Below are 12258 nucleotides of genomic sequence, written 5' to 3'. Positions count from 1 at the left end.
CCAGTCATTGCTCTGTGTACTTTGGTTTCCCCATATGCAGAACTGGGGCAATGATAAGGCTTATTTTCCTGGTTGTTGTTTCTTGAGGCCAGTTTGTGAGCTGTAGAAAGAAATGTTGAGGAAGTCCTTAAGGATGTGTTGGGATGTGATGTTTGTAGAACATACCTGGAGGAAGAGCTGACTAAGGCACGAGAGAAACCAAAGCTGCGTAAGGACATGTACAAGAAAATGATTGAAGTGGATCCTCTTGCTCCCACGGCTGAAGAGAACGCCCAGCATGCTGTCACCAAACCCCGGTACATGCAGTGGAGAGAAACTATCAGCTCCAGTGCCAACCTGGGCTTCAGGATTGAAGGAATTAAGGTAAATGTTTCACTTCTGCCTGTTCCTCAAGACTGAACTTTTTTGATTTATCAAACAAGCTTGTGCACATCAGTAGCCAGCTTTTCCAAAGAATCTTGTGAAAATGCACTAGCTGAAACCACAGAGTTCACTCTATTGCAGTTCTAAGGCATTCATTCTAATTGCAACAGAGAGTGTCAATGAATTTAAGCTTCAGATACACATCAGCCATATTTGAATCAACTACAGAGACCTTACAGGAAGGACACAAGGAGGTACGCAGTGCAGATAGAATGAAAATGAGACTGTTGTAAGGAGGAATTCAGAACAGAAGTATTAACTTCCTCTCTGCATGCAATTACTTTTTTTATCGAGGAACTATACATATTTATTCCAAGCAAATCACAGTAAAGTGGTTTTGTTGCAGTTGTGTTTATTGGCAAGGCATGTTAAAAGCATTTGCTTAGATACTCTTGGGATCAAGGAAACCACTTTTCCTTTTAAATACATGATGAGATCCAGTTTAGATGGAGCTGGAATAAAGCCAGAGCAATCCAAAATGAAATTTCTCCATCAGCCAAGTTCATCTACTGTTCTTGATGGATAAATTTGTGTCCCTGTACCATTCCTAGGATACTACCTTACAGCTGCAGTAGAACCTTGGCAATTTTCTTTCCTACCCGTTACTTACTTATCTTTTATGGAATCATAGAACGGACTGGGTTGGAATGGACCTTAAAGATCATGTAGTTCCAACCCCCGTGCTGCACTAGACCAGGTTGCTCAGAGCTCCATCCAACCTGGTCTTGAAAAATTCCAGGGATGATGCACCCACAACTTCTCTGGGCAGCCTGTTCTAGTGCCTTACCCCACTTGCAGTGAAGAATCTTTTTTTAATACCTATTTAAACCTATTTACTGCCTGCTCTCCATTTTTCTTGTAGGTTCCATCAGGTACCGGAAAACCACGGTTTGGTCACCCCAAAGCCTTTTCTTTCCCAGGCTGAAAAAACCCAGTTTGCTCAGTCTTTCCTCATAGGAGAGGTTTTCCATCCCTTTAATCAATTTGGTGGCCTCCTCTGCACTTGCTCCAACAGGTCCATGTCTGTCCTAAGTTGGGGACCCCAGAGCTGAATGCAGCACTGCTGATGGGGTCCCATGAGAGAGGAAGAGATGGGTAGAATCCCCTCCCTTGCCCTGCTGGCCATGCTGCTTTGGATACAGCCCAGGACACAGTTGGCTTTCTGGGCTGTGAGCACACATTGATGGGTCATGTCCAGCCTCCTATTCACCAGCTCTCCCAGGTCCTTCTCAGCAGGGCTGCTCTTGGTCTGTTTGTCCCCCACTTTGGATAGATACTGGGGGCTGCCCTGACCCACGTGCAGCACCTTGCACTTGAACTGCATGAAGTTCCCATGGGCCCACCTTTGAGCCTGTCTGTGTCCCTCTGGATGGTATCCCATCCTTCAGGTGTGTCAACTGCACCACTCCAGGACCTGGATTAATTTTCTTTCCATTTCACAATTCAAGCACATAGAAATACGGTATAAAAGACAGTGATGCTGATGAACAGAGGCTCTTTAAATACCTCTTTCTTCTCTCTTTCCTTTGTGTCTTCTCGTTTCCTTATTCACAGATTCTCCTGCTGTGATACTGGAACTGGGGCTCCAAGCTCATGCAGTGCTGGCCCCTTGTGTGCTGTCCACCCACACCTGGCTGTTAGACACAGGCATCCTCATGCAGGAACTGTCTGGGTGGTAGATGGTCTGGCTTCAGTCCAGCCAGAACACAGGATCCTGCCTTGCCCTTTAGCCAGCTAATGATGTTATGAAGATACCTGTTTTATTCCTGTACAACTTATGTCCTTGTATGCTCCTCTGTGTAATGGAATCAGAAACCCAGATGATCTTGAGAGTTTTCATGTGTGTTCTTGGAGAGATAGTTGATGAGTGAAGATGTACAGTCCCAGAGAGTAACTGAGCTAAAGGAGAACATGGGTGCTTCAGACAAACCTCCTGGCTTTTCTTTGTGGATTTGTTTCTTGTCAGAGGTAGGAGCAGTATGACACACAGACTGTGTAGTGTTTCCCTCTGTGGAGACACTGCTGTAACTGTGCACAAAAAGAATACTTAATCCTTGACTAACTATAGGAAATACTTTGGAGCACATTCCCTTTCTCTCTATCTCCCTGTGCTGTTAGGAGTAATGTAGGTATAATTTTCAATTTTTTTTAGATGGAGAAAAGATGGCAGAAACTAAATTGTTCAGGCAATACAGGTAGTCAGTACTGCCTGCACTGTTCCACTGAAGCTGAACTGTACATCCAGTTCTGTATTTTTGCAGAAAAGCAAAGCCATTCTGCAGGGATCCCCATTTTGGTAAGAAAGCCTATAAAAGTCAGTGGTGGTAGCTAGTGGTTGATGGGAACAAGGGGATGTTCTCCCTGACTGGACTGGTGACTCCTGGAGTTAGCTGATGAGGTATGTTGGGTTTGGTATTCCTACCCTGTGGCTGCTTGAATAAGAAGCAAATGCAAAGAAAGTGAAATCATAAACCTTTCTGTGAACTGGCTGCTGATAAATGAGATCTGATTCACCATATGCACTCCTGCAGTCATGGGGTATCTTTTTGGGTTGATCCATTTCTTATCCTTGCCTTACTTCTGGATCTCTGAAATCAAGTCAAGTTCATTTATGGGATTTGTCACTTTTCCTCCTATCAAAAACAATCTGAACCAATTTGGTTTCCCTATAGTTGGAACCTGTTGCTCAGTATCTTGTGCCTGCCTGATTCCAAATGCACATTTCTTCTCTGGCAGAGGCTGTCTGAAGGCCAGGCATTGCAAACGTTTTCTCTATAATACTAAGCTAATGCCTGGGGCTGAGAGTTGGGATTTCTGTCTTCCCATTCTGTCAGTGAATATCTGTGCAGTTTGAAAAGTTACTTCTTCCTTGGGTACCATTCCTTTAGCTGTAGATCAGGGATAGCCATTTCCCCAGGAGGATATCAGATTTGATTCATAAATCTTTGTGAATCCATTAAGTTAACCCACAGCCCTTTAAGGGAAGTCTGCAGAAGGCTCTGAGCAAGACCCCATGATTTAAGATGAATAGCACTGTTTTATGGAGCTGTGACACTTGCCTTCTGGTGAGCCATGTCGCTGTCACATCTAATAAGAACTGGCCCACGAGCTGCACTGTGTGACAGACTACTCTGCTGTGCAGGAGTGTATGTGGAGTCCTTAGCAAAGGTATGACTTCAAGGAGTGAGTCAGGCAAGTGCCTTCTGAGGATCAAGTACATGCAGAGCCAGCGTGGTTTAGAATACTGGGGTGGTGGCATTCAAACTCTGGATGTTCTTTACAGCCAGTAAAGACAGACAGTAATCATGTTTCCTGCCAACCACTGGAAAGGAGCAAAATCATAAAAGTGTTAATAAGGGAAGCAAGCAACTAGTTTGTCCAGACACGAAAGGTTAGAAAGGGAACAAACACCAAACAGCTATTCTAGACATTGCTCTACAATCTGCAGCATAGGGAGAAATTATTTTTAAAACAATCTTGCTCCAGTGAAGAGGTACGAGTTGAAGTTTCAAATTTCTATGTGCTCTTGAGTATTATCACACATCAGATCAGATGGCTTCTAACTTTCACTGCCTACCTGCTGGACTACTCTGGCATAACTTGCACATCTCATCAGGCTGACATGTGGCACTTGTGTCTGTCCAACAGCCTTGGAATAAAATTCCCTTGCATGAGAGATCTGGAGTCTTAGCATTATTGAATGTTTTTCATGTATGCATTAGAAATGAAGTTCAGCTGTGGAATAAATAGTGTTTCACCTGCTAAGTGAATTTGGCATTTTGGTGTAGTGACTTAACATGTAGGAGACAACATATTTTATTGACCTGCTGATTTACTCACAATGAAAATGAGGGATTGGACTGAAAAAATGGAGAGGAAAACAATTTGATAATCCTGCAGGCTTTTAGTGGATTTTTGTTGCCAATTGTAATAATTGCTGTATTTTACACCCATATCCTAAAATCTCCTATTCGTGTCTCTTGAAGCAACAGGGATGCTCTTGGGGACATGCATATTCATATATTCTGTGTTTACAAATACCTCCAGTTCATGCACTGCTCTTATTTGCTTGTAGCTCCAGAAGCACATAAAAATACTTGTCTTTTTCAGTAGCAGGATGTTTCTGTACTGAATCTTACTGTTAGCACAAAAATACTCTGAATTTCTCCAGGACACACTTGGAACAAGCATGCCTGCACTGTCCTTTGCCAAAATTCATTCACCTGCTTTGTCACTGCTAGCATTGCAAATCCCAGGTTGTTCCTGTCTGCAACAGATTTCTGTTCTGTGACTTCTGGGTCACATTATATGTTCAAAGGTATATTTGGAACTGAATCCTAACTGCAATTCTTTGATTTCCCAGTGAAAAACAGAAACAACAACAGAAACTACCACCACCACCAACAGAAAACCCAAATAACAACAAAAATTCCACACCAAAACCCAAAAGAAACCCCCAAACTAAAAGGAGTAGTAAAATTGGTTTTGGAAATGTTCCCTCACACCCTCAGCCAGGGTGTCACTAGCCAGACGAGTACAACCAAAGAGGTCTCTGTGGTTTCCCCACTGCACTTTGCAATGCTAGCACTGGTGTGAGAAAACCCTCTTGCAAGCTGGTAATATCATGAATCGTTTCTTTTTTTGTTGTTTGCACTCAACAGGAAATGAACTGCCAGTGCCATTTAAAGCTATCCAATCAGCTTTTGTATCTCTTCCCTTCTTCTTGCTTGGTTTCTCTTCCTGTTCAGCTGCTTACTTTCATCTGGTTAGCAAGGGCTGAGCTGTTGCTGGTTCAAGAGGATTGAGTGATGAGGGGAATGATATGAGTGCAGTATAAATAATCTCTCTCTATGTGGGTTCTGTGCAGAAGGCGGATGGAACATGTAACACAAACTTCAAAACAACGAAGACACAGGAGCAAGTTCTACAGGTTTTTGCGGAATTCATTGAGGGCAACACAACTATTCTGGTGAGTCTGAGCTCTTCAGGTGCACTGGTCTTGGACCAATGCTCTTGGTCCAGGCCCATGCTTTCTTTGGTACAGGAAATAGGAATTAGAATACCAAGGGGGTAAGTGGTTTCGACTTCCAGTTGCTCTCAGGAGATGGGGTGGACATGGGGATTTGGTGGGTTGTGAGAAGTTGACTGAGACCAGTTTTATCAGCTCTTGCCATGAGTTGACCCCAAATGCTTCATGCTATCAAAATGTCATTCAAACTAACTAACTTGTGGCTTGCCATCAGCTTCAGTCATGGGTGTTAGATGCATTAGATGGGTGATATCTAAGCAAGGATTGTGTTGGCAGGAAAACTTGTGATTTGGGAATTCAGTCTGGAGAAGATAAAACCAGAGTGTGGAGGCAGGAAGTGAGATTGGTGACTAGCTGTGTTCCCATGTGTGAAACTCATCTCAAAGAGGAATTCCTGTGTGCTAATCCATGGGTAGCACAACAGGCATGTGGTAGATGGCATAACACATCTCTTGTCTTTGGACCTTCAAAGGATGCTGTAATGTTTTGCTGCAGTGTGGAAGCCATTATGAAGGCAGAATAGCCCTGCAGGAGGAGTGTGCTTGGTTGCTCAGGGCAGCCTTAAAAATCTGCACTAGAACTTTGTATATTTGGCCTTGATTCTTTTTATCCCCCCTCTGCCCCCACCATAGTTGGAGCTCCTTGTTTCTCTAACACAATTTCTTTTTTTTCACTTTGGGGAACTGGTAGATTTTTAATTCCTTGAAAACCGTTTCTCTTTATTAAAAAAACAAAAAAAACCCAAAAAAACCCACCAAAACCAAAAAAACAGTTGCAGAAAGCCTGATGACATCTAAGTCAAGAGAGATAAGTATACCTGGTGTAACACATGCAGCAGATGAACTCCTGAACTCCAGTCTGTTAATTCACTAGTAAAGCTTGAAATGTATTTTCAGATTGACTTTCAAATGATGAACCTGTTGTTTTGAAGGACCTCTAGCCTAAAATGAGTATGATCTCTTAATTATATTGACTCTTGTAAACAGATTATTCAGTTTTTAATGAAATGTTTATGGGTTGTTTTGGGCCTTTTTTCTCTTCTTCCAGAAAAAATACCTCAAACGTCTGCAGGAAATTAATGTCATTCTGGAATCCTCAGACTTCTTCAAGCGTCATGAGGTGAGCAGTGACTGCAAAGCTGTGGAGGTGCATTGCTTCTTTGTTTGTCATTCCGGTATACTTCAGAACAGCCTGCTGTATGAGTAGAAGGGGTTTTGTAGAAAAGATCTAATACATGTTTACAACACAGATACCACAAAGCCTCCACCACGATTAAACTAGTTGAGGAATAATAAATCCTCCTGTCTTTATGACATCCCAGCACTTATAGCTCTGGACCACTGCATGGAGTAGTTTATTAGTACCAGTTTCATATGGTTTTTCTAACCTGGATGTGCTCCAGTGGAATTTACAGGGGAATGGCTTCATGGAAGTTTGCATTTGGTACAGTAGCATTCAGTTATAGTTTGACAATGAAGGCTGTCTTACTTATAATGGATTTATGTTGAAATACCATTTAATTCTGATGTCTATGTTCTCTGTATGCTTTGCTGTGCAGAAGGCATCATTAGCATTGTATTTTCTGCCTGTTAACAGCTCAAGATTTTGAGATTAGATATTTTATTTTATCTTGTTGATGCTCTCTTATCACTAGAGATATTTTTGTTAATCATGGGTCATGATGTGTCTTTGAAAGGAGTTATTGGCCTTTGCTGAATTGCTCAAATTGAGACCTGATCCTAAGATGAAGAATTGCTTTTCTTCCTGTTTTCTGCTGAGTCCCATTTATTATCTACCCTCCCATTTGTACCTTACTGGGGCATCTAAATCATCAATTTATAAGTGCAGCCCAAAAGTCTTTTGGGTCACAGATCAGATGAGGAGATCTTCTTCTTAGCAGGAAGTGTTAATTGGTGGGAGAGGACTGAAGATGTATTTTTAACTAGATTGTCTCAATCTGTCTTCCAGGTTGTAGGAAGTTCACTACTTTTTGTACATGATGGCAGTGGGAATGCCAATGTGTGGCTGATCGATTTTGGAAAGACCACCCTTCTTCCTGATGGGCAGACACTGGATCACAGAATCCCCTGGCAAGAAGGCAACAGGGAGGATGGGTACTTGTTGGGATTGGACAATTTGATTGGCATCTTGGAAAGCATCACTGAAAGATGAGTTGAGAAAGGCACAAAACTTGCAGGGCTTCTCTGTAACTTTCTGCTTTACTGAAGTAGAAGGAAACTCAGTTAGAAGGAAACCTTTAACTCCAAACTCCTGAGGTTTTCAGTGCAGAGGGAGCTGCATCCAGAACCCAGCAGTCAGTGATCAAAGTTACTTTGCATCAGCCCTCTATGAACCTAAATGAATCATTCCAGCTTGGTCTGTATTGCACCAGATGAACTTGAGACTGGTCCTCAGAGAATGAAGATCTTCATATTCGGGAATCACACCAGCATGAGTCAAGAGGTCTGTGTGGTAAGCCAGAATGATTATGATTTCTGGCAAAATGGGACTACAAATTACTTCTCAGAGAACCAGGACAAATGCTTGGGAACTCAGGGCAGGAAAAATGATTTTTCAGGGAACTGCATAGTTTTGAAACCAGATTGTGTTTTTTCCTCTCTAATTCCAAGTCCTCTTGTGTACGCTGTAGGTTGGACCAGCAACTTCTGCTACATTATGTTACAGAGTGAGCAAGGTGGAAATGGGTGTTAATCACAAGAAACTGGGAGCAAAGAGAGACAGCAGTTTATAGTGGCTTGATGTGACTAACTGCTGTTGACCATTTCTCCCCTTCCCTACCCTAGCCTTGCCTCTATCCAAGAAAGGCCTTGGCTTTTTCTGTAGCCGCTCAGGAGATTACAAACACTCTAGGGAGAGAATAGCAGCCTATTGTCTCCAAAAACATTCCAGCTGGGTGGGCTGTTAGATATGTTGTTAAGTTGGAGAGTTAGGCCTCTTGCAGCTGAACTGCAGCTCTGAAAATCACTAATGATCTTTCACAAACTAGTCAGGGAACTAAGTTTTTTCTTCCCAAGGCTTGTTTATTTTTGAAGATAAAACCCCTATAGACATGCACACACTAGCAGTCAGCAACCAGTGTGATCTCTTAAGATCATGATTTGACTGTCTCTAAATGCACGTGACTTCTTGACCATGTCCCTCTTCTCAAATATGATGCTGCCACTTAGACATATAAAGTGGCACAGCAATCAGGGAGGTCGTGTTTCTGCATTCACAGCATTACACAATAATGAGATAATTCCCAGGCATCCTTCCTCCAAGGTATCAGCTCTTAACTCCATGCAGTTTGGGTGGAGGAATGTCAATATATTACATCCTATAGTCCCTATCTGGAATCACAGGGTGATCTGTTCTTCATTATTTTGCTGTGACCCAAGCACAGCCACAGAAAATTCAGCTCCTAGGTTAAAATCAAGAAAGACTGAATTGTTTTCTTGCAATGGCTTCACATACCTTCTCTGGTGGTTGCCTCTAGTCTCTGGAACATTTTTTTACATGCTGGCAATATAAATACTATCATTAGTCACATGTTGACTCACATGCCAGGTTTTAACGTGAATAATGTGGTGATGTAGTTTTCACAATGCAGGTAAGAGTTACATTACCAGTTGATGGTTAAAGCCCTTTCAACATCTAGAGGTAGTAATGCACATTGATCAGAAATTCCTGTCTTTTGTTGGTATCCTGTGCTCAGGAAAGAGTCTGAGAACTTTGGATGAAGGTGACTGCACTTTTGGGAAACTGCTGTTTCAATACTAGTTGAAATCATGAGCAAAAAAAAAAACCTATAGAGTCCAGATCTGGAATGAAATCTGCAATATTTGTAGTTAAAGTTGGACAGCCTCAAATAATTTCTAAAAGGAGTTACTTTATGTAACACACTAAAGTGTGTTGCGTACTAAAATACCAGTCAGATTTAATTACTTTTTCATAAACTTAAACAAAACAAGAGTATTGAAAATTGAAGCTCAGTTGTGATGTAAAAGTTAGATGACAGAGTAGGTATTCTGCAGGAAGTAATGACATGTGGAAGTATTTCATCTTAAACCAGAAGTTGTCTGAAAACTGGTAATTATTTTTGCAGTTCACTGCAAATTCAGTCAACTTCTGTGGCCTCCCAGAGTTTCTCTGTTTTGTATTTATGGTAGTATGTTAATGAATTTTTCACTTAGAAGTTTCAGAGTGTTTACATTAGGTTTTTAGAAGTGACAGCACAGATTCAATCATTCTAGATGCCTCCTAACTTTTGAACTGCTGTGAGATGACAAATGAATCTGTAGTGAATTCCATACAGTTAAAAAATAAAAGTATTTCTCCTTTTCTGCAGCCAGCAGGTAAGCCATGGATAGCAGTGCCTAAGGAGAATACCAATGCCTATGGACAACAGCATGTAAATAGGTCTCATAGGCAGGATTTCAATGACATTGCCTTTTTTATTAGACTGCAATTGCAAGCTGTCCTACCATAACTAAAAATAATTATTAAAGTTAGAAATAAGATAAAGACAGAAGTCAATTAGTGGTTTGCCTAAATAATCTTCAGAGTTAAATTTCTTTCTTCTGTTACCACATATGTGGATCTTTTGTACCAATGTAAACTATTTTCTGGAGAGGAGATCTAAGAGTAGAGTTTGGTGCTCAAATGTTAGTTGAGAATTTAAGACAAACTTTTAGAATGACTGTCCAGTTCTAAAGGAGAACTGGAACAAAATGTTATCAGTACCTTCAAAGAAAACAACTCCTGGTAGCACCTGGCTAGCACCAGTACATGGTCCTGGGAGAAAACATGGAGAAGGTTTGTTCCACTGCAGTAGCTGGAAAGGTCAGGGAAAAAGGAAAATCTCTGCTATAGCAGACACTGATCTGGAAACTCATTCTAGATGATGTAAGTTCTAGGATGTTAGTTTTGAAATGGATCTTTGTCTTGCTAGGGGATTAGAAAGAAAGAAATCACAATCATCTGTTGCTGTTATGGGGAAGGAGAGAAGGAGGCAGCTTTTCATAGCAAACTGCAAGTGTAGAACTTCAGCTGAGCACTGGAGCTCTAAGGACCTGAGGCTGTGTGCTCAGGAGCAAACTGAGGGTAAGTTTTAGATTCCTTGTTTCTCATCAGGTGGCCCAGAGCACCTGTCTATGAACACTCACTTGCTAGTGTGAGGAAGCAGCATGGCCTTCTTTCACTGTGGGGTAATTTGTGTTGAATAAGCTTATATTTACCTGAGGGTTGACATGGCGCATGTGCACAGGCATGTAACACAGGGGGAGCTGATGCTTGGTAACCAAGGAATTTGGTCACATGCAAGTCCAGAATGTCATTCATTAATGCATCTGCTGAGAGAGTGCCTCACTCTGGAGACACAGAGTACGTGTGGCTCCACAGCAGGATCAGAGATGCTGGCCTAGAGGCACTTTGGTGCTGAGCAGTGGACCTCTGACTTAGGCTCCAAGGTCCTTAAACACACTAGTTAGATGCAGCAGTGCTGTAGCTGCTGCATTCCTGTGTGAATCAAGAAGTAGGACTAGGACTTCTCTCCCTCAGCTTCATCATTGACTTGGGTTTTTTTGGCCTTGGACAACTCTCCTAGGCACTGTTTTGTTCATATTTTACAGATGGGAATAGACCTACTTACCTTGTGGCAATGGTGTGAGGCTCTCCTTCACTAGTGCCTGCAAGCTGCTGTGAGATTCTTTGGAGGAAGGTGCAATATAGAAAAAAAAATCGCAGAGATAGATCAGATAAGTTTAAAAATTATGGATGTTGAGGCCCCACAGAGATATAAATTTGGCTGAAATTTAACCAAAGTGGTAAAACCTAAATCCCTCTAAATTTTGTACAGGGATGTATTCACTTAACATCTGATCCAGTTCCTGTTAAGGGGAAAGATTTCAATGTATCTCAGAGGGCTTTTGCTACTTTTTTATTGCTGTTGTTATTATTTGTTATTCTTAAGGTACTGAAATCAAACAGCCTGTATCATCCACATGCATCTGTTCTGAACACTACAATGCAATGCTGACATTGACTGTATTGGATGAGTGTTTGTTACTCTGAAGTGTGTATGCTACTAAATAAATCAGACTGAAGGAAAAAGAGGTATGTCCTGTGATTTGGTCATGTGAGAATAATATCTTTTCTTCAAGAATTTCTTTAGGGAAGGGAGAAAAACAGTATGTTTCACTGCTTTTAGTCTTTACCATGTGGTACTTCCTAAAGCAAAACCAGAAGCCAAATGGTGGTGCTTGGTTCCAAAACCTATTACTTAGGTGTTAGAACCTATTACTTAGGTGTTACTTTTAGAACCTGATTCACCCAAAGCTTGTCAGCTTCCTTCAAGGTAAGCTCTGTCTCAGAAATCTCAGTGAATAGTCTACAGCCTATAAAAAAAAAGTGCACCAAGAGGCATTTGTCAGACTCAGAGCACTAAACTGTTCCCCTGGGCAGTTTTGTGTGGACACAGGGAAAAAGCACTCAACTCTCTAGGACTGGCAGCACTTCTCAGCAAGAGAGAGTGTATTCTTACCATAGAGAGTGTGCAGAGTACTTATAAGAGAGGGAAACAAATATCCACCATTAGTGTCTCTTTATTTTGTGTTGCAAATATAGAAGTATACACTTGTGTAGCTTTAAATTGCATAGAAGCAGGCGTGTCATCTACTTATGTACAGTAGTCACCCAGAAAGGAAATTTGGCAGAAGTGCTGCCTTGGTCAGAGATGATGACAAATCAAAACCTGTTCATGTGACTTTTCTATTTGTGTGCTGTGATGGGAAGATGTGAGGCGTGGC

General features: G+C 41.6%; 1 protein-coding gene across 1 annotated transcript in view; it reads left to right on the top strand.

The window, feature by feature from the left end:
• ITPKA (inositol-trisphosphate 3-kinase A) overlaps nucleotides 1-11563 on the top strand; it is a 38993-nt gene extending 27430 nt beyond the window's left edge. Inside the window, exons 4-7 of the mRNA XM_031055833.1 lie at nucleotides 159-363; nucleotides 5291-5392; nucleotides 6500-6571; nucleotides 7421-11563. Coding sequence (XP_030911693.1) covers nucleotides 159-363; nucleotides 5291-5392; nucleotides 6500-6571; nucleotides 7421-7624 — 583 coding nt within the window. The 3' untranslated portion in view covers nucleotides 7625-11563. The remainder of the gene's footprint in view (nucleotides 1-158; nucleotides 364-5290; nucleotides 5393-6499; nucleotides 6572-7420) is intronic.
• Nucleotides 11564-12258: the final 695 nt, after the last annotated feature.

The sequence above is a fragment of the Geospiza fortis genome, unplaced genomic scaffold (assembly GCF_000277835.1).
Source record: "Geospiza fortis unplaced genomic scaffold, GeoFor_1.0 scaffold66, whole genome shotgun sequence".
NCBI classification, from domain to species: domain Eukaryota; kingdom Metazoa; phylum Chordata; class Aves; order Passeriformes; family Thraupidae; genus Geospiza; species Geospiza fortis.
This window is presented reverse-complemented; position numbering and strand designations above follow the sequence as displayed.